This window comes from Haliaeetus albicilla, chromosome 14, assembly GCF_947461875.1.
Source record: "Haliaeetus albicilla chromosome 14, bHalAlb1.1, whole genome shotgun sequence".
In the NCBI taxonomy this organism is placed as follows: Eukaryota; Metazoa; Chordata; class Aves; order Accipitriformes; family Accipitridae; genus Haliaeetus; species Haliaeetus albicilla.
In genome coordinates, this window is record NC_091496.1 from 10,793,481 (window position 1) to 10,816,589 (window position 23,109).

At 37.9% G+C, this 23,109-nt stretch overlaps 1 protein-coding gene across 7 annotated transcripts in view; it reads left to right on the forward strand.

The window, feature by feature from the left end:
* PCLO (piccolo presynaptic cytomatrix protein) overlaps window positions 1–20,660 on the forward strand; it is a 384,880-nt gene extending 364,220 nt beyond the window's left edge. For all 7 annotated transcript variants that reach the window (XM_069801695.1, XM_069801688.1, XM_069801689.1 and 4 more), the window contains 3 exons: window positions 10,299–10,433; window positions 11,052–11,197; window positions 15,607–20,660. In XM_069801695.1, the coding sequence (XP_069657796.1) occupies window positions 10,299–10,433; window positions 11,052–11,197; window positions 15,607–15,747 (422 nt within the window). In that variant the 3' untranslated portion in view covers window positions 15,748–20,660. The remainder of the gene's footprint in view (window positions 1–10,298; window positions 10,434–11,051; window positions 11,198–15,606) is intronic.
* Window positions 20,661–23,109: the final 2,449 nt, after the last annotated feature.

Sequence of the window (23,109 nt, forward strand, 5' to 3'; positions counted from 1 at the left end):
GCTACTTTAATAGTTCTGAATTATATTTACAATTATTTGATCCTCTTTATTATATCATTGGGCAAATTTTCTATTATCTCTTGCTACCATCCATGGGAGTCATTTCACTCATCTTAAAGTGCCTGTATTATTTCCATTATACTTTCATCATATTGCAATATAAGCCAAATGGACTTTAATCCATTTCCTGGGGTTTCTAGTGGTTCAAGCCAGAATGTCTAATTCCATGACATCAAATGGACAAAAAGAATAAATAAAACTGTTGTGATATTCACATCTTCACATATATATTCAGAGTGAGAAGGTGTAAACTTTTTCGTTTTGGCACAGAAAGTGAAGGTTGGCTCAGAAGGGATTTTGTCATTTCAGACTATATTGTCAAACTCTCAAAAACTTGCATATCAAAACTAAAAAAAGATTAAAAATATATTTGCCATGGGAGAGGGAAAGTAGCTTAAAATCTGTCATCATTTAAATGAGAACCTAAGCAAAATCTAACAAAATCCTCCCTGGTTTTGTATAGGTAAAACCCATTTTGTGTTCTCATACTGACATGGAAAAAGAGCTTGCAGACTCACTTGTCCTACTTTAACAGAATACTTATGCTATATTACAGAATGATTATTGTAGTATTGTGCAAAATACTTTACGGAACTGTGGTTGTGTTAAATACAGACTTTTAATGGCAGTTTGCAAATTTCTTCTCCCTTTAGCAATACATTTTCTCCTTGGTAAAACTGCAATAGAATAGGCTTAACATAATCAAGGTTCAGGTTGCTCTGTATGTATGACATTAAATAGTTTTCTTCTTTTCCCTGTATGAACTTTTGTCCATCCAAAAGCCAGGGCAAAGCATGCCTTTCATCATCAAAATTTCAGCTGTGCTGTGGCAAGGCATCTTTTATGCAGCTGAATCTGCAGCATCTGATATGTCTCCTTATGTAAGATGCTAAAATTGTGAAAAGAAGACTGTGAATGTATATTTAGACTCAGGCAATGATTTATGGTGAGGATGAAAGGGAGCAAAGGTGGCTGAAGAGAGTTTTGCCTTCTGAGACAGGAGGCTGCATAGTTCCCCCTTCAAGATCCAAGCTGCACCTATCTTTGAATTTCAATTAAAATAGCAAGAATAATTTCAAACATCAATTTAGCTTTCTTTCATTGAAGTTATGGAAAATGATAGAGCTGTAGATTTGCGATACTTCTAGCCTAATTTCACTGTTTAAAAATCAGGCTTCTAAATCAAAGCCATCCCTTTGCCCCTCAAGTGTCACTGAAAAAAAGGCAGGCACCTCCACAAGGCATTTATCCATCCTAAGATATAAGTTTAAGGAGGTGCTACCCCTATTGACTGCAGAGTCTGGGGAGTTTGAGTTAGCCACCTAAAATTCCTTGTGATTAACCCTGTCATTAGTTTATTATTCTAAACCAAATTTGGGGTATTCTGGTATTTGAATGAGTTTCAGAGAGGATGTTGAAAGAATAATCAGCTTAGAACTAAGGTTTTCCTTCCACAGAAGTACAAATAAGTATAAATAAATACAAATAAGAGATATCTAGTAGGATGTATTACGAATTAGCTCTGTAACTCTCTTGACTTCCCTCACCCCATTTTTATTCTCCCTCTACCTACCACCTGTCAAATACTTACAGGTATTCTGTGTTTGTTTTCACCATTAAAAGCAATCTTTGTCGTCATAATCACCTAAATCAGTTGAATGTGATATTTACAGTTCTCATGACTTTCCCCTCATTTATTCCAAATGCCTCTATGGTACAGGGACCAGTCTCACTAAAATATTGAAAACATCTTTCTGGCGAAATCTCTGTTCCCCTATAATGTCCTTTAGATCATTGACACAGGCAGCTTCTGACACTAGTGAAACTTTCTCCTCTAATTCATCTCCTCTAAACTTATTGCCTCATTAACCTCTTCCTACTGCCTCATTAACTTTTTCCTACAACATTTTAGAATGCCACCTAACAGAAATAAAGATGCTTGAAACTGGATTGGTACAGGTCTATGATTTTTATTTTTCATATTTGAGCATGAGTGAAGTATCAGTGTTATTTTCCCACAAATCGCTTTACTTCAGGCCAAGAGTTTTCACACATGTCATCAGTCCACAGCCAACATTATTTTTTTTCTTTTTTTTTAATTCTAAAAGAAATGAATCAAATCTCTGAAAGAGGCACACACACATTGAGTTTATATTTTTTCTGGGAAATATTCCACACCTCAAAATCTCAACAGGCAAAAGGCTTTCTCTGTTCTCAAAATGTATTTTGCACAACAGTTTTGTTCCATCTGAAAAAAAAAGGCTGAACAGTATTTTCCTTCAAATATTTTTTGTTTTATCCTACTAAGAATTCTGGGCATACAGGCTAAATTTCTGCACTAGTATATTCAAAATTTTGTGGGCAGTGAGCCTGCTAGCTCTAAGAATCATAACATAAAACTGTCAGCTTGTTCGTATGCCAGAGCCTTAAAGCCAGCCACTCTCACTGCTCACAACATTGTAAATTCTGTTTGCTGTGAGCAAAGTTCCTTAATTCTGCTCGTCTCCCTCATTACAGGATTGTATGCACATCACATCAGAGGAGACAGGGAGATATTAATGAAAGACCTTAATCTTTGCTCATCTCATAATCTGCAGTCTGCTCACAGCAGTTTACATCTTCATGGGAAGGAGAGGGAAGGAAAAAGAGAGAGCAGCTCCCTTGTGTCATGCCTGCTCCCACCGCAGAGCATCCCTGTATCCCAGAAGGAACCCGTTTGTCAGGAGCTGAACCCATAGCATTTACTATTTCAGAGGAGCATGACTGCCTGCACACAGTATCCCTACCTACATCAGGTAAGGGAGGGAATAAATTGTAATAACACCTGCTCAGGTGCCCTTCATGTCTAACACCACCTAGCCTTCACACAGGCAGATGAGAGAAGACTTTGAACATGTACCAAGGACCCTCAGCAGCTGCAACTGCTTTTCAGAGCAGGGGAAAAAGGGGCAGCCTTATTCTGAGCTTTAGTTTGTCCCATGACCAGCCAATAGCACCATGCGGGGCAGACTGGGTAGCCAATTGCAAGAGAAGCAACAAATTTCAGAACCTGCGTGGATTCAGCCTCATCTGTGGAGCTGGGGCGCATGTTTGAGACAGTCCTATGCCAGTGAACCCAACAATATCTATTTAAAGCACTGTGAGACAGGAGCAGGTAGTAGTTAAGACTGTATTAGATGTCTGATTTTTCTTGTGGAAGGGAACACAAAGGTAAAACCAGCCTACAAAGAAATTTGTGGCAGTTTTCAGGGAGAAAGAAATATGTGGGAGAAAGGTGAAAGACAAAAAGAAGGTGATGAAAAAAACTGGAAAGGACAGAAAAGGCCAGAGCCTGTAAACATTGGGAGGCATTGTTTATAAAGCTCATCCATCAATATTTTGCAAGAGCTTTGCCAGTAGCTCATGTCCCAGCAAGAGGATGAAAGGCATTATGAATACAAACAGCTGGTACTGCAAGTAACTGATGTGATGTTAAAAATTTAAAAAACAAAACAAAATGAAACAAAAAAAATAGGGAAGAATTTGCTTAAAAAAAGTTTGGAAGGTTTTGGCTGTTATTTTGTATTTTGGTATATTTAATTTTAAAATAGTGTTTAATACCCTTTTGCTTTGCCTTCAGTTGGAGTTGTTTAACTCCAGTAGTGAAATGTAAATAACAACTGGCTAGTATTTGCAGTAATACTGAATTATTTACTGCAATAAGATGAAATTATCTTGTTTTTCTGAAGCAACACTGCCTGCTGGAGGATGGACTTCTGGTTCTCAAAATAGTGCTAAAGGAATCCAGCAGAAACATATTTCTTGCTACAGCAGCACTCTGTTAGGCAGAAAATTATGTCTGTACGAGCTTCATGGATTATGGTGGAGGGAAATGGCATAGGTCCTCATCAGCCTTTCTAAGTCTTTGTGCTTTCTCATGGTATTAGGGACTGCACACCAGAGTCCTGTTTATGCTAACATGATCAAAGTCTCTCTCTTTACAGTATACCCAATCTCAGTTACTAAATCCAAACAGCTTTTAGAGAAGTACATGTTATTATCTCCACCTCTGCGATTAGGCACAGAGATGAAGTCTAAGATCACAGAAAGCTGCTAACGGATGGAGATCTGGGGACAAAACCCATGGGGTTTGCTTCCTTTTAATCATGTCCCATATTTTAAAGTTTTTTGAATCAAGTTCTCAAGAACTCACCTTGGATTCCTCAGATTTTATGACATGCTACTACATATTCTAACCTTCTAAATATTGCAAACATACCCTAATATAGCTGAATCCAAGATTTTGTTTATTTAAGCAATACAGCTACATAAAAAGCATTTGAGTTATTCAGTTCTGGAAGACATGGTGTCTCATTACACAGTGTTAGAGATAACTATAGCTGCACCAAGTCCAGGTCATTAGATACCTCTGAGACAAACGGTGCTAAGATGTATCAAAGAAATGCCTGTATCCCATCAATGAACACTGTACAGAGCTCTCAGCGGTTCATTAATTTAATCTCTCAGGGTATCGAAACAGAGAAAGACCTAAGGAAATGAAATTAGTTCTAACAAAAGAAGTCTTTACTTCTGATCATATGCTTATGATGACACTGTGCTAATCATTATTCATCTCTTCATCTTAGACTGAAAGATTATGGAAATTCTGAGGCTTATTACTTACTCTTTCAGAATTATAAATGTAACAGATTCAGAAGGAACGATACTTCATGTTATACTCAGAAATGATTTTAAGACAAGTTGGGAGACAGATTTCACTCACTTCAGTTTGCTCATGGGGAACACTCACACAAAATATGACAAGTAGCAAATACCAGAAGCCACTAATGCAAAAATCTGTGGAGATTTCTTATTCCTAAACATTCCTCAAGAGAACATTTACAGGGTTGCATCACGCAGTCTCATAACTGGCATTTGCACTGTCACATAATTTCTCTTCTTTGTGGAGTCTCTGATCTGGATTCTTTGATTCCCATACTGAATTATTTTAGTTTTCTTCTGGGAATTCTTTTAGCACAGTCTGATTTGATCCTTCTGAGCCAAAACCGAGGTTCTGGAAACAGCCTGCCCATCTCCCCACAGCGTGGAGGACATGATTGTCTCCCTGTGCTCTGTACTGACTGTCAGCACTAACACAGCTGGCCCTGCACTGGCAAATACTCCCATGTTCTCCCTTGTCATCCCCCAGGGCAGCATCATGCTCTCTATATACCACCATCATGCTACAATAAGACAAGTCTAATTTTCTCAGGCTCTTTGCACTAAAATACAAAAAAAAAAAAATAAAAAAATTGTGTGCTCCTGCCACAGGGCAACAAGATGTGGGTCAGAAGACATAGTGCTAACAGCAAAGCAGTGTGGATGTGTCTGGTCTTCTTTAAAAGGGGCTTGTCTGCAGCAATAGAGCAAGATGTTGTTCTGCACCAACATTTGCAAACCTGGGACTGCTCTCTGGGATGGGTGCTTTCAGAAAAGAGGAAGTAACATGAGTATTCAGAATCAGAAAGTGTAGAAATAAACCTTGAAATAATGTGCATTCTTCTCAAAATGCAGCCATCTCTGTGAACACACACAAAAGGAAAAATAGGAGAAATCCTGCTAAAAGAAAGCATGGCTCTATGATCCTTCCTTTTCTACATACATGATGGATAAGGCATGCTAGTCCTATAGATTGTAGTCACAAAGTGTATGAAAGTAAAGCTGGGGGGTTTTGTTGTTGTTTTTTGGTTGGTTGGGGTTTTTTGTTTGTTTTGTCCTGCTTATTTTTCCCATCATCTGAGTTCTTTGATTGAGTAGTAAGAGGATGATCTAGGCTGTAAGGAATTTAAAAAAAAAACAACAACAAAACCTACCATCACAACCCCAAATTAACATTGCCACGGTCAATAGGCCAGGCTCACTGGAAGCTGCTCAGAAGGACGTTTCTGTGATTTTTAAATCCTTGACCATAAAGTGTATGACTCTTAAAGTTCCAGAAGAGCATTTCCTACCTATTTTGGAAATAATAATTCTGTTATAAATTTCATTTGCAAAGAAAAATGCTGGGAAATTATTGTCAATATATTCCCCCCCCCCCCCCCCCCCCCATTTTATTTCTAATTCCACTGCGCTAAAACCCCGAGTCACTCTTCTGGAACAGGAGGAGCCCATATTAACTTATACACAACCATGGAACAAAATGTCAGTTTATGTATGTTCTTAATTCTTTTTTCTGGCCATCTGGCATCCATTCAGAAAATTGCTCTAGTATGATGCTCATCGGGTAGCAGCATTTAAGCATCTCATATTTAAATTTCCAAGTTTAACCTACTCACACTTGATCCATCTATGCAAGTAGACATAGTTAATCTCAGAAGGCAATTCAACTTATTCTAAGAAAAATGTGTAATTTACCTCATAAATTTACATTTTGACAATTGAACTGAATTCCTGTCATTGTCCAGTAAAATTACCTGCTCATTTAAATGCACTCCTGAATTAGTCCTGATAACACAGACCTATGGGAAACAACTATTTACTACTGTCTTGGGCAATTTCGTTTGACAGCAGGCATCTGATCAAAAAAGAATGGGAGCACAATCCAGAGTTATCAATCTCTGGAAGTTGACAACAACAGTGCAGATGACACATCCTATGATTTACAGCAGCAGTCATTTAAGACTAATAGCAGAACTAGTTAACCTTTCACAGCGCAAAGTGTGACAGTTCTACAAAAGCAACAGCTTCTGTTGCCATCACCACAGCAAATTTAAAACCCTTGACTTCTCAGATACCCTGCAGCAATTTAGTTAATTAACCATCACCATTTAATTGTTAATGGATTTTTAATAAATTTGGTCCTATAAAAAGAGGTGTACTGTCATGTAAAAACCACTAATGTATCTAATCGTAGCTATATATTTTTAGGAATTGATTAGGTACTGTTAACTTGTTCCTAACGTGAACACAATGCTGCTGTGCATGCCTGTGGTCCTCTTGCGGTACATCAGTAAGTCTGCATTTGATATATATGTAACAGGTATATTATCGTACAAACTCAGCTTAAATATTTCTTATCCCTTTCAATATTTACTCTATCATATGTTTGTAGAAAGCACTTTCATCTTTTTCCAGTACTTGTTTCCTAGGCTAAATAAGAAAGTAATGGTTTTAGTGGTTTATTATATGGTTCTTTGAAACAGTGATAATCATGGTTTACACCTGTTTCATCTAGAATTCACCTTTATTGAGGCAAATATTAATATTCAAGTTACAAATTATTTTTCCAGTGTCTTAGCCATATTAGTACTTTCCTAGGAAGATATGCAATGTCTCTTTCACTGTATTTACTTTTTTCGGAGTTGCATTGTAACATTTGTTTATCATCATCCAACATACCAAAATACCCACAATTGGTTCCATTCACACATCACTTATGATTGATGTTTTCTAAACTTATATAAGAATGCAAAAGGTTGTGACTGGGCACTGTATTTTGAGCTATTCCTACCAATGCAATCCTCGGGGTCATCCGATCCCATGACACCCTGAGCAACTTTATTTCCATCATATCAGCCAAAGAACATTCATGTCCAGCTCAGCACACCGTGAACTCTCTCAACAGTTCATAGACAGTTCATTATTAACAATTCCCCTCATCAGTGTATCCCTATTTCCATTTAAAGAATCAACTCCACCAAGCAATGTAAATTTGCTCTATTCTTACACACCTGTCAAAGCAAAGATATAATGAACATACATGAGAAAGAGGGGGAAAAGCCATGCAACAGAAGGAATAGGAATCTCTTCTCAGTCTTTAAGATTTTGCTAGGTTTTGAAATGGTGATTTATTTTAGTGCAATGTTTCATAAGGCTGGTGTTAAGGCTTTTCCACTGCATGCTGTGGGAGAAATGAAAATTAGTACAGAAGCATGAGAGAGCTATCATGCTTCATGTGCTCGCAGCTGGAGATCATTGTTTTCCCCATGAGGCTTAAATAGTGAAGCAGGATTGTTTGTTGTAAAGAGTATCTGGGGATACAGAATAGTCCATGGAAAATTTCCAGAGGCTGAAAAATGGTGCTGGAATTTTCAAACACATTCTGATTTACTGGAACCATTTCTCCCTTTTTCTAGCTCACAATGGCACAGGTACATCCAACCTACCTGATATCGTTTTAGGTTGAATGCACATCTAAGTGAAAAAGAAGTTACTAAGGCAATCAGAAAAGAGAAGGATTAACAACTGTTGCAAATAGACCTTAAAGGACAGAGAGGGAATAAAGTAAAAAAGCCAAGCATATTTTCCAGAAAAGGCTGTGGTTAACTAAAGATTGCCTGAAATTAATGTTAGGTTTGTGCTACAGCTGTCCATGCTGGGCTTTTTTCATGGTCAAGCATTGGAGTCAGTGCAAGAACCAGTATTGATCAAAAAGCCAGATTTATGCAACATCTTTCAGGTATGTCATGTCTTCATCAGTGATTTTGGTAGTTTACACACAAAGCAGAGGAGGCATTATAATTTTTTCTTGTATCTGTTTCCAGTCATTCAAAATCCACAGTTTAGCCAAGCTAGACCCACTGGGCACTCAATACTTTCCAGAAAAAGAGCATCGTAACAGATTAATAACAACAGGAACATTGTTGGCTTTTCCTTCTTTGATCCCAACTACCGACGTTTTTTTCTGCTGCCATCACAAGATGAGAGCTCCATTCTCTTTGCACAAACATGTAGCAGAAAGCAAGATGCTATTATTGCATGTTCAAACCTATAGGAAGTGTTTTGTGATGATGAAATACGGTGAAAGAATCACTTGCCTCCTAACAGTTCCTCTCCCACAAACTGAAGAGCTGACCCAGCTGAAGCCTAGTGGCAACCTTGTTATTGACTGTAACTAAGTGAGATTCCAGCTTCAGTTCATAAGGAGGGTTGGTGGCCCAGGTGGTAGCTGTGATTACTTGTTATTAAATTTTTATTAATGATCCCCCAAAATATTTTAAGTCGGCAAAACAATAGAATGTATGATTGCTCATGGACATCCGTGAAACTACAGCTGGCATTTTTAGTGGGGATTATTCAAGTTTGGTTATCCATTTGTGATACAAGTAAGTAATCTCTGAATGCCACTTGTTAACTTTCTACTCTTTAAGAAAGAAGCTTCTCCAGATGTATCATAATCGTTTACTTTCTGCAGAATTTCTTTGCTCCTTACAACCTCTTGGCACCAGCTCCTAGAATTTCCTGGTAATGCGTTAAAGCTCCAGCCTGGTGGCTCCAGAAACTAGGTAATAAAGACCCCCAGGGGCTTAACAGTTTGATTTCTTTTTTAACTAATGTCTAAAGGGAAGAGGAAGGTGAAATAATACTTTACAGTAGCAGGACAATGGCTATAGAAGCACAACCCCTTTTATGACCCAGTGCTATTACAGACGGTGCTTTGCTGAGGGCATGGGCTCTGCTTACACCACCATCCTCATTTAGATGTAGCCATGCTCTGGTCTGCCTGGCTTCAGCAAAGCCTTGTGGGAGGACAGAGAGGGGAAAGGCAAAACAGCTTTGCCTACATTTCATTCTGCGCCTTCTCTCCATCTCTGGACTGATTTAGAGAGAAATCCATACAATGTAGGAATAATGGCTCTGTATTTCTGCCCACATAAGAAGGGAAACCACCTTTACTTTCAAAGGTCTCAGTGAGCACTTCCCTTTAAATTGTATGAATAGTATTGCTCTATATATGTAAGAAGGTGAAATGAAATGCTAACTTCACCAAAGTCTTAATTCATTGCCTTTCAGAATCTTTCTTTTTAATACTCTGTTGAATGTTCTCCTTTTTTTTTAATTTCCTTTTTTTTTTTTTTCCTTTAAGAGATAATTTCAGAATTTTGTAGGAAAGGTTTCTGGAAAAGTGAATTGTGGTGACCATTACATGACTTGTAATGACTCTTAGAGAAATTTGTATTCTTGGGAAAAAAGCTCCTCTGAAGCAAATACATTTGAAGCATATAATCTAGTTATACAATTGTACTGCATGTATCTACCATTTGTTCAGCCAAGCAATACAATATCCTTATACCCTTGACTAAAAACCATAAGCTGTCCTGAAAAAAAGAAGACAATAAAAAAAAAATCAATCTACAAAACCCCCAAACTAAAAAAAAACCCAAAACAAACAAACCAGAAAACTCTACTTCTTTCCAAGTTAGAAAGATGCATTCAGTTTCCTTTTACATTAATGAGGGTTGCTTTTTCTGCTTTTCCAGGTAAAACACAGGTTATGGGTGAAATCAAGATTGCATTAAAGAAGGAAATGAAGACAGATGGAGAACAGCTGATAGTAGAAATCCTTCAGTGCAGAAATATCACATACAAATTTAAATCTCCAGATCATCTACCAGGTATCACACAGAAACCAGCTTCATGATACTGTGAAAACATTAAGTAGGATGTATCTGAAGTCATTTAACATCACCACTAAAATGGGAAAGAAAATTGCTTCTTAACCAGAATGACATATTCTATAGGATTCTTTTTGAAGTGCTTTTTTTCTGTGAGCAACTTTAATGAAAGCAAAAACATTTTGTAGAAGCAAATTAACTCTCAGAAGTTAATCCTCTTTTTAATTTACTTTTGATTGTTAAAAAATAATCCTTTTTTAACTTTAATAAAAATTATAAATCCCTAGGTTATTAAAGAACAATGATATCTAGTGAAAAATTGTATTCTGGTGAAAAAGCTTTTTAAAAATTAAAAAATCAGGTTAATAATAATATTTTTATACAGACATAAAGACATAAAGGTATTTGTTCCTTTAATGACAGCACTCTAAACACAAAGTAATTCCCTTGGATTTAGTGGGGTGGTTCCATTTCTACACCATGTGAATGAGAATAGAATATGGCTTTGTAGAGTACCATGCTCTGTTTCTTCACAACACTTCCCTTCTGTTGAAAACATTAGCAACAATGATTAATTAAAAGCTTCTGCATTTAACTCATTGAACTGTTCTTCCCCAGACCTGTATGTGAAGCTGTACGTTGTCAATATCTCTACCCAAAAGAGAGTAATTAAGAAGAAAACCAGGGTATGCAGGCATGACCGAGAGCCTTCATTCAATGAAACATTTAGATTTAGCTTGAGTCCTGCTGGGCATTCTCTTCAGGTAATTCTGCATTTTATAAAAACCTAATTTTGGATGTTGTCCATGCTGTGCTATGGGCATTTGAGATCAATCTTCTACCCCATTTGTTTGCTGAAAGGAGAAAATTACAAAGGAAATAACACAATTACATAATAATGGAAATATCAGGCTGGAGGAGACTTTAAAAGATGGTTCAATCTGTCACCCCATACTGAGGAGAGGTATTTATAGACTGGGCCTGAAAGATTTAGGCTTGATCTGTTCTTCAAACCCCCTAGAGAAGGAGGTTATGCATTCCTTCAAAAAATAATTTTCTGTGTATTTAGAAAGTTCAGCGTAATATCTAACTTAAATATGCCGTATTTTTAAATTAAGTTCACTTATCTTTAAGTATCCTCACAAAGCACAGAGGAAAACTGATCTGCTTTCCTTTTATAAAAAAAGTTTGCACACTGAAAGGTTGTTATCATATCTCTCCTCTTGTTTCCCTAAGTAAAGAAGAAAGGCTAAGTAAACCATATTTCTTTGATATGTCCTGTTGCCTAAATGCCTAATCATTTTATCATTCTCTCCAGTTCTTCAACTTCTTTAAAAGTTTTGGTGCCTAGAATTAGACACAATAGTCATAATCTTGGACATTGCAAAATTACTGATTATGCCAAGTCAAATATTCTCTGTGTACATTGTAAAGGAGATGACGGTATTTTCTTTGGCACATCAAATGATGTGTGGAACTGATTCAGGAATAGTACCTCTCCTGTGTTTTAGTTGCTTAGACAGATTTGATCATTTGGTCAGATCTGCTTTTTCAGATAGGTAGGATTCACTTTAACTACCTTAATTTACTTTCACATGAGTAGATTAATATAAGCCAGATACTCAGGCTTCTTCTAGTCAGGGGGAAGGAAACGACAATTCCAGGGGTAACTGCAAGTTAATCTTAAAAGTAAGTGGGAGGAATTGTTGGGCATACGAGCATCCACTTAATGTACCTTTCAATTTGGAAGACTGACATAAACAAGCCAGCTACATTTTGATGACTAAAGTTAGACTGGATTATCTAAGTGCCTATGTTAGGCTTATTGGTTGCATCATTAAATTTAAAGCCAAAATGGATGCTGCTTACAAAACAAGGCCAACAAAAATAGATACTGTTTTCCTTGTGTTAAGGTGTCCTAACATCCTTATTGATTCAATAGACTCGGTGAAAGACTATTTAAGATGTTATATTACCTGGGAAAATCCAGAGTGGTCAATAAAGTCTTGCCAAAATTTAAGAGCTAAAATATTTGTAAAAGCTTTGCTTCCAGTGGTGGTTTGAAGAGGAAAACCATAAGGGGTGAGTAGACCAGTAAAGAAGAACCCACAGAGTCCTATGGAAAAATAATCCCTCAAGTTGTTAAGGAAGGAGATAGTGAGGGAGTTAGCCATAGGAACAGTCAGCCTGAGACTTGGCAATATTTCCTCAGTAACTCTGAGATATGTACTGGTGCTGCACACCAGGCCTAAGAGAACGAAGACTGTAAAAGGAGCAGGGAACGAGTTTAAAACACACAAAAGGTGTTTCTTCTCACACAACTTGGAGTTTGAGCTGTAAAATTTATTGCTGTAATATATTGTGGATGCTAAATATTTTCATGGAAAACGTAACTGGAGAAAATGATTGGGCAAAATACCTCATAAGCCTGTTAAATACAAACATGCCATTGTGAGTCAGGAAGTCAATCGTCCACAGATCATAGTAGGTATTTTGGGAAAGTGTCACTACATGATTGTCTTGTTCTTAATTTCTGCCTTATACACTGCCCTATACACTTTTGGAAGCAGAATGTTTGCCTGGAGAGGTCTTTGATCTGACTCAGTACATCTGTTTATACATGCTCTTCGTACTTATCAGTCAATTTGTTCCTGTGGCAAAGCATGAAGTTGGCTGATTTGAATGTTGAATTTGAGTGATGCACATCTAGGGGCAAAGAGATGGACATTGTCAAAAGAGATTTGGGGGAGGGGGACATGAAACAAAACCAGAATGTATAGAACAGAAATGGAATTGGGAGATTAAGGCACAAAGTAATATCAGAGAGAGGGACTAAAATGAGATCAAACATGGTAATCATAGAAGGTACGTTGTAAAGAGACATGAGAACCAACTGGAGGCAGAAATTAGGACAAGGATCTGCACTGTAAAAATCAACAACAAGAGCTGTGAATATTAGCAATAAAAATGGGACTATGGACTATTGGGAAAAAAAAAATTTAAAAAAAGGAGAGAAGAAAATAAAAGCTAGAACTTTCTGGTCAGGAGTATTGGGAATAAGGAAAAAAAAAAACCCTGAGACTAGATGATTCAGGATAACAACTCTGGAATTTAAAGCCTGGAGCAGGGAAGAAACAAGGCTGAGAGACAGACAAGCTGGAGAAGACAGATACTAGGGATCCAGCTGGGAGGAGTGGAGAGAAGGATCAGGGACAGAAGTGATGAAAAATTTGTCAGAAATTTTTTTCTGTCCTGAAACTGTTGATGTGTCAGAATGAAAACATTCTGCAGAAAACATTTTGACAGGTTTCAGACAGGCACTTGCCTCAGCCCCTGGCAGCTTGCTCGCTCGCTTCCCTGGTTTCCCTATTCCCTGGCAACCCACCTGGGTTTCCTTCTGGAAGACACTAAGCTCCTGGCTCCTTCACCTTGTTCCCTAGCTGGCCTCTGACTGACTGGCTTGCTGCAATTAGAAATATATAATGTCCTATGTGAGGGTAATCAGAAAAAAAGGGAAGAATGTTTTTCACAGATGTTCTGGTTGGCTTGCCAGCTTCTAGACTGTCCATTTCTTCAGGAAAACACTGAGCCAGGTGACCTAGAAAGCCACCAGCAGTAGAGGCAGGCTGCCTATTTTCCCCAAGGATGGGCTTTCTGATGAGTGAGGTGGAGTTCCCTAACAGCTCATTGCCTAAGGGTCATTTTGTCTTTCCTCCTCAAACCTGTTGACTAATGGGCATGTAGGTGTCTAAGCTGTCTGGGTACATACCTTACTTGCCAACTGATATCAAAATTGGCCAGGGAACAGGGAAGATCATCCAGGAAAATGATTGCAATTTTTTTTCCTTTTTTTTTTTTATTTCCATTGTAATGTAAATTTTGCATTTGTTACTTTGTTTCCCAAATCAGAATGGAAAATTTTCAATATTGTCGAAGGTCTTGATTACTGGAAACTATAGTTCTTCTGCAGTTGTGTTGCATGTCTACTGCCGTATGGTCTCTTCCAGCATCTCAGTGGAGTACAAAATCCTTGACTTCTGCCATTCTTCTGTTAGCCTAGATCTTTGAAACCAAGCAACAAAATGCCCTATTTTCTCTCCTGCTGGTTCACTCAGAGGGTAACAGCCTCCTACTGTTATCAGTTACCTCCCTTGCGCATTGCGAGAGGTCTGCTCAGTGACCGTGAATATTAAAAACCTGCTGCTAATCCTATCATGGAAATGCAGTTTTTCATGAGTTGTTTTTCTTTTTGAAAAACTTAGGAAGCTGATAAAAAAAAAAAAAAAAGCATTGAGCTTGTTAATTCAGTTCCTCAGTAATTAAGAAATGGTAAAATCCATCTGAATGTGTAACTATAACTGACCCCCTGAAGTATATATATTATCAAAAGTATTTCTCCCAGAAACACATAGAATGAACCTAGAGACCCACAGAACGAATCAAGTCCTTCAGAGAAGTCTATTGCTTGCACGGCATGAACCTGCTTAGCTGGAAAACATGTGCCTGTAGGATATGTCAGGGAAAGCCTTGAACACCCAGCCTGCACAGCTCCCAGAAGTGCCGGGGCTGTTCCTCGCCCTTCCCACTCACCGTGGCTGGGCGAGCAAGAGCCGTAAGACCAGACGCAATACTGTGACTCTCAGCAGAGCCACAGCAGGAAGGAGATTTCAGACCAAGTCTACATTTTAGATTAGACTACTGCTTGCTGAGGTCAGAAACCAGAACTCTGGACTTTCTCACATGCTAGTCTGCTCTGAGTTACAGCCTATATATGTAGGGCACCCTCTGACTCCCGTGCACTCAAAAAGGACCGGTACTTTGCCTGCATAAAGCTTTACCCTGTAACTTAAAACTTGACCTTGTGTTCGTCTTTGGCAACCAGCAGGTGAACAAATTGCTCACTGAATTTTAGAATTGTCATCCAGTTGCTACATCCCATGATAATAAAATCGAAGAGAGGGAAGGTTCAGTTTTCACAGGACTTCCTTTCTATTGGAAAGATGACTCTGTAGAAAGGCTCATGGTCAGTGTTTCTTTCCTCCTCTGTGGGTACAAAAACAGAGCTCCACGTTTCTGAATTTTTTGTGTTTGCCAGCAAACGCAGTATGTTGATATGCACAATGATAATTATGTGCATAATGATAATTATGTTTTATTATTATTATATTTCCAGATTCTGCTTGTCTCCAATGGAGGGAAGTTTATGAAAAAGACACTGATTGGAGAAGCTTATATCTGGCTTGACAAAGTGGATCTAAGGAAAAGAATAGTAAACTGGCACAAACTGTTGGTCAGCTCCACACAAACACACTGAGCAGAGCTGTCTGCTTAGGGCACAAAACCTGCAGAGTCTGCTATAAACAGCATTACTCCAAGACTATAGTTTGATATCATTGTGTTTAGCTAGTCTTTCAGAATACAAAGTAGAAAAGAGCAGTCTCTGGGCTACATAGCACACTTAAATGAGGGCTAGTACACTTGTTTTGCTGCAAAAGACAGCAAAGTAAAAGAAAACCTGGGCCCAGAAGTTAAAGTAAGGCTGTTTGAAATGAAGACTGATACGAGGGCTCCGTGTTGTTGGACTCTTTGTGAAGAGAGTAACTGTGAAGGAAATAATGAAGGCTGGAAGGCAGGTGTTAATGCAGAGTTCGGCTGCAGCCGGAGGTAGTGTGATGGAAAGAGCAGTCTGGTTTTCTGTGCAACCAGAAGGAGATCATTTTATGCAAAAGCACCTAGGGTGACTGACTTTCCGAATCTCACTTATCAGAAGTGCAAAACTTGTTCCTCTGCACCTTAGGATCTCTGATAATTTGCTGTAGTGAGATTATGCCACTTGACACAAACAGCAATGTGTTTGCAAGAGTGGTAATGTTATTTTACATTACTTTTTTCCTTCTTTCTTTTTCTTTCAAAAACTATGCTGTGGAGAATCAGATCTGATTGTTTCCTTTGTTTCTGTCTGTTAACAATGAGTATAAACCACTGTCCTAGAATGTAATGGATAAAACTATATTAATGGTCTATAATTTAGGATGTGGTTTTAAAGAGAAAGGACGGGATGTAACCTGCACTACATCAGGAAGAAAAAATGCTGTTTCGATGTCAGTGACACTGTACTTCACCCTACCCTATGAATCAGCAGTTTTTAAAAAGCTTGGAATTGAAGAGTTTTAAGCACCGGAACTAACACAATTATTTCAACTAGTCCTTCCATTTTTCAGCAACAAGTCTTGTTCTGAAACCGTACAGAGACGATGAATTCTAGGTTATTTTGTGGGCACTTCGGAGCAATAGACCCACCGTGCTAACACCGGCCCTCTCGGTGCAGGGCTCTGTATCAACACCAGTGACACACTTGAAATCTAAGGGGAAGGGATAGCAGGGCAGTTACTGCCTGGATGCTGTTGCATTAGAGAGAATTAAGAATATCCTTTCGCTATCTCAGGTGAATGTCTGAGTATAATCCACTCAACAGCGTGGCTTCTCAGTTAGGAAAGAAGTAAATAGGAGGGTAACTTGCACCATTTAAGACTGTGTCAGCACTTCCACGCTTAAAAGTCCCACTTTCAGGGGCTTGAAGCCGAGCAGTTAGCTCACTTGGGAAAGGCTTAGGCTAGGTGTTGTATTTTCCATTGTGCCATTTTTGAAGAAGAAGGGAGAGATTCTTCTCCCATTCCTAAAAGTATAGCAGTTCCTTCAAAAAACAAGAATCAGTATGGTACTAACTCCCGTTTACTTGGAAGTTGTTTAATATTTCACAGCTTCATTAAAAAGTAGTTTCCCTGAAAATATTACCCGATGACCTTTGCATATTTAAAAAGAAAATGACCAAACGTCTGTACTTCAGACATTTATTTTTCTTGCCCATGAGGACTTTTCACAAAGTATTTAATGTACCTCTTCTTATATTTTCTGAATATATGTAGTACACTTCCACAGGTTGTGCAAGACCAACTGAAAATATTCTTCTGGAAAATAATATGTGCTTTAAAAAGAAAGAAAAATAAGGCTCAGTTTATTCAGAAGCCGGACTGACCATGAAAAGCTACACCATTTAATCTGGTGACAATTCCCACATAGAGTTTTTGATTTATCTTTGTCAACTTAAAATAACAGCGTGGAAAAGGAATATGAGAAGAAACACACAGAAGATTTTAATGCTACACACACCAAGGAAACTCCTGTTATTGATAACCTGCTGGTAGCCTGCTTAACTTGCAAGCAGAGCAATCTTACCAAAATCTTATTAGCTGTCTTAAAAACACAACATCACTGACAGTGGAAGTAGGATGTGTGCTTTAATGTTGAATTTTATGCTTTCACCAGTATATGTATACCCTACCTCTCATATATTTTAAAAACAATCCTCTGGAGTTATTGTAAACATCCTATATGTTTTGATGTTGTGTATGTTTTTATAAGAAGATAAATACTTCAAAGAAAAAATCCCCGATTGAACCAAAAAATCCTATGTGGATATATTTGACGTATGTGTTGCTCTTTTGGTGGGTTATTTTGCATTCCTGATGGCTATAGCGTGTTCTCTCTTTGAAAAAAGACCAAAAAAAAAAAAAAAAGTCCAGTTTCAATTACTGTGTGAAGTACAAGCCATGAGGTGTGCAATTTTGTGCAAACTGCTGGTAATTTTGTTCTTGCTAAGATTTATTATAAAGACAGCAAGTCACGCTGGTAGTTGCTATGGAGATTTCCAGCAGGAACGAGCACTATCTGGCTGCCTTACTGGGAAGCCTGTAATCATCACTCTTAATTGAGAAAGCGGACAGGCGTGCTTTGCTCTCACACACATACAAATGTGGCCAATATTTTTATAAAATAGTTGTGTTGGGTGGTATAGCTGCGGCTGTATGGAACAGCTACCTTTGTGGGGTAATCGGCTGTCGGCAACTTTGATTCTCTGAACAACACACAAAATGTTTCTGCATGTTGAAATGGCAGTTTTGGACTCCTATCACGAAACACAAAGAGTAGAGTTTGTCAGGAACGCGGCACGGCCTTGACCAGCTACAGCAAGGACAGGGCTCCTTTGGTGTCACCCAGGATGGGCTAGTGACAGACCTGGGTCCATGCTCTCCCTCTATTTCGAGGCAGCATCATTCAGAGGTCAGAGGATGCTTCCAAAGTGTGCCAAGTTCCGTTTTTTGACCAAATTTCTAGGTTGTACTGGAATCACTCTATGCAACACAGATTCATGTTTGAATGCATTTTTTTTTTCTTTTTTTTTTTCTTGTTTTATGAATGAAGTCAGGAAAAACTCTCTTGTGACAATATTTTTTAAAAAATAATCAAACAAGGACTATTAGTATTTTTTTACTTTTTTGTATAGATCTCAGTATATTTTTTTCACTTTTTTCTCATTAATTTTGTTTCTTTTATCTGGCCAAAAGTGTTTAGATGTGGCAACAGCTTTTATCATATCTGAGTGATTGATTATTAATGAGTTCACACATTTCTACAATTGCTTGGAAGACACATATTGCAGGAAGGCAATAGCAGAGACATTTTAACTTTTTTTATTCATAAATCTGCTGAGTCAACAGAGATTGAAGCTGCTTCTTTGTTCAAGGCCTTGTATAGTGGAAACAAGCTGAAAAATGAGCAAAAGCACAGTGTGTGTGTTTATAAATGACAGGGATTTCTAACGTTATCATTATTATTATTATGCATACAATGAGCAGCAAACAGCCAGGTTTTTTTTTCCGGGTTAAAACTAGACATGAGAGTTTCTATGATGAATGTTGAGCTAGTTCTTTATCATTACACTTTAAAGGGATAGTATCCAGGGGCAATGAGTGCTGCTTCTTTATTATTACCCATGTTTTTACATTACATGGATCCTGTGTGGAAGAAACAAAAACCCAATCCAAACCAGCTGAAGTCAATAACAACCAATCTGTTGACTTAAACTGGCTTTAAATCAAGACCTAGGAAATATTTGCATGGTTAGGCTGTGGGATATGGTAGCTGGTAACCAGCTGATATTGATTCCTACTTTGAGGATGATGATGAAGAAAAAGAAGACATCTATTATATTGTAAGCTAGTGTGTGCCCAATAGAGATTATTTAATTAGGATTTAGTTTCATGGAGATATCATAAAGATGTTAATAGTATTTTTTTAAATTATTATTTGAATCATAACTGACACTATTTTTAAGTACTTTATTTTCATTGCTACAATGTTGAATGTCCCAGATTTCATTATTTGAGTATATATCTAGATATGTACATACCTATGTGAATAACAGAGAAAATTTGCATTTGTGTGAGTGTAACTTATAAAGGTAATGAAACAGAGAGGAAATTTAGTGTAAGTATCCACCTACATTATATTTAAACCCTAGTCCTACATGCCTTGTGAATTTTCAGTACACCTGGCATGCAGGATCAGTTGCTCTTTATGAATACATGTTGCCTTTAGAAGGAAAACAGAAGGAATAAGTGAAACCGGATACTCTCTCTTTAAATCATGAGAAGCATTTTAATGTTTTCTATATGTTCTGGTTTATTATTTTGAAAAGATTAGTAAGCAAATATATTGATGAGCTCAAAATTATAATATATATAGATATCCATAACTCAAAATAGATGATTTGAGCAAAAGCCGTTTTCTTAATTTGTTACCCTGTAAATAGGTATACATTTTTGTAAAACAAACTGAGTTTAAATTATTAACTCCATCTGACATCCAAGCATGTGAATGTGTCCTTATTTGATTGTATCTTATAGATGTTCAGTGACGTGCTCAGGTGCTCAACAATGGCTGACTAGCGTGTGTGCTGTCATGCTACGGACAATGTGTACAGCATACCCAATGTTTAAAAAAATGCAAAAACACCAAAAAACCCACAAAAACACAAAAAAAAAGATTAGTCTTTGGAGAAATGTAATGTTTCCACAGTGAATGTTGCATGCATAGATGGTGGTTTGTTGATATTCATTTTGGTTTGAATTTCTTTTAATTTTCATTTTGCTTCCAGATTCATCAGGAAAAAAAAAATACAGACTTGTTCTAAAAGTTGTAAAAACTGAAACAAAAATGGTATGAGAATTGTATAAAAATGCTTGTAAATCTGTCTCAGTTTTCACTTTATGTATAAATCCATGTCATGGTTTTGTGATTGTATACAGGATGTATCTTGAGAACTTATGCAAATTGTGCTGTATAAAGGCTGTTATCCCAGTCTGACAAATAAATATTTAAAATATCTGCTTTGGTTTCTTTTCCCTAATTAACAGGAAAATCTATTTTGCTGGTTCAAATTTACTATTTGTTGACCACAGTGGTTTTATTGTAATGCTGTACACACTACTCATATTAATCTGTCCTATTTTGGCATTAGCACAGCTCCCAGGGCATCAGTGATGTCCCATGTTTCATTTTGAAATAAGGAATGGTTAGTTCATTAAAAGTTTTCTTCAAACAAGTCAGAACCAGAATCGACATGCAGCTTGTTGATATCTTCACACAGATTCATCTCTGGCATCCTAAATAGACAACATACAAATGTGCATATGTCAGCACAGTTTAGCAATGAACAGGGTTTTGTCTCCTCGCTGCGAAGAAAAGATGAATTGAAAATATAGCTTAACTCTGTACCCTTTTAAGTTCCTGATGAAGGCAGAATAAGAAAGCATCTGATAAACCCTAAAGGGATTTTCTGGCTCTTCCTTCCAGTAGAAAGAAGGTTTCCAGGAACAATATCTTTTAGACCTTATTATAAACAAGAAATCAGTTTCTTTCAGCAATCATTTTTATATTACTGAATCGTGCCTGACTTGTAGAATATCCGTGAGGTTTTCCCATAAAGCTTGCATTTCTGAGCCACGTCTAGATCTATATTTATTATATTTATGTAGTTTCCCTCTTTGATACGAATAACAAAAAATTTGTGCTCCCCAGGTAAGATAAATTGATAATTGATGTTTGAGTCTGGCACCTGGAACACATAGCCTGGTATTTTTTCTATCAGTTGATGCCCTTTTCTCAAAAAATAATGTAGTGAGAAACAGGCAACAGCTTTGAGGATGCCTCAAGAAGAGGTGCCGTTTTTCGCATTACCCGTGACACAAGCTAACTTCTATTAATATCCATCAGGAGCCAAACCCTAGTCTTCCCAGTACCTGCCTTAATCACAGAGATATACGTTCAGGGTACTTTGGGTACCTCTCTCTGAGGAAATAGTCATGGCTACAACCAACACTTCACCCCACGCTCAGCCCCACTTCTGAGCATCCTCTTTTATTTTGGTAAGGAAGCTCCCGCCCAGCATGGTGGGCCTCTAGAAATGGTTAGAAAGCATTTCTGAAGTGTTAAGAACTTCATGGGACAGAAAGCTGACTGGAATTAGCTGCCATGGAAGCTGTAGGTTTATCTGAATCCAGCTCCAGGAAACTAGTTTACGGAAAGAAAATCCCAGTGTCCTTTCACACACACACAGAGAGAATGAATAAATAATATGCCTCTTTTTAAATAATTAACAGTTTAACAAAAATGTGTGTTTACTCAGTTAAAGCACTCAGCAAAGTGCTGAGTATGCATGAAATATTTCCTCACAGTGCTATTGTGGGGTTTAAGCCAGCTCCTATACATGGTATATGATGTGAAACTGGGAATTGGGCAGTTCATGGAATGTTTTTAAGATACAGGCTGAAATTAAAGGTTGTATAGAGAGAAGTCACTGAAAAATATACACAGAGATTCAGCTTAGCATTCTGGCTCTGAGGCCGGGTCCCTCAGTTCCCAGATACTGGAATCAAAGCCCAAACAGTCACCAAGTTCACAGCATGAGAAGAGCCCAGGCTTCCAATTGCCGCAAGCGCGGGGCTGCGCTGCCCGACGCAGCATCGTCGGGCACTGCAGCTACCTGCCACTCACTGCTGCTACAGCTGCTTGAGCAGATGGGTGCTACATTTTTTATTATTGTTTTTTAAACCAAAATAGGTCTAACTTACTCCTATCTCTTCCAGTGAAGTCACATATGAGGGACGCTTGCTGCTGTATTCTGTCCTCACTTCAGTGCACTCTCCCTTCAGGACTTTGTTTTCGGGGCCTCTCTTCTTACAGGTTTTACAGATTTGTCAACTCAACACACCTTGGTTTCTCTTATATTAGTAACTCAAACATGTCTGGACATAATAACTTATACTTTTAAATTGTTAAAACTGTCTGCGGGAACTCGGGTCTCCAGGCATATTGACCTGACCATGAATCCCCATGTGCTTTGGGAGATCTCCGCAAGGGCTTTCTTCCCACGGACCACTAAGCGGTTGAGGTCTAGCAGAAGTTACGGCTCCCCAGTTATGCCAACATGCCAAATAGTATTTGTAAAAAAAACAGTGACAGGGTTCACCCTTTTCCATGTAGGCCATCTGGAATGGACTGGCTCATGCTTAAGTGTCTCAAAACAAGTAACTCTGCCAAAATCAGCTATTGAGAGCAGTCTCAGGCATTAGAGGTCTGTGTGTCACTTGATGTGTCAGAGCTGTGTTGAGGGATATGCTGATAACAAAAAGGTACGTACAACTGCAGGTTGACACTCCAGCCCATATTCTGTGTGGAACTGTTTCTCACTGAATATCACATTATATTTGGAAAAAAAAAATACAGTACAACAGTCCTTAGAAGACATCACAACCAGGGGCCATCCAAAAGTTTC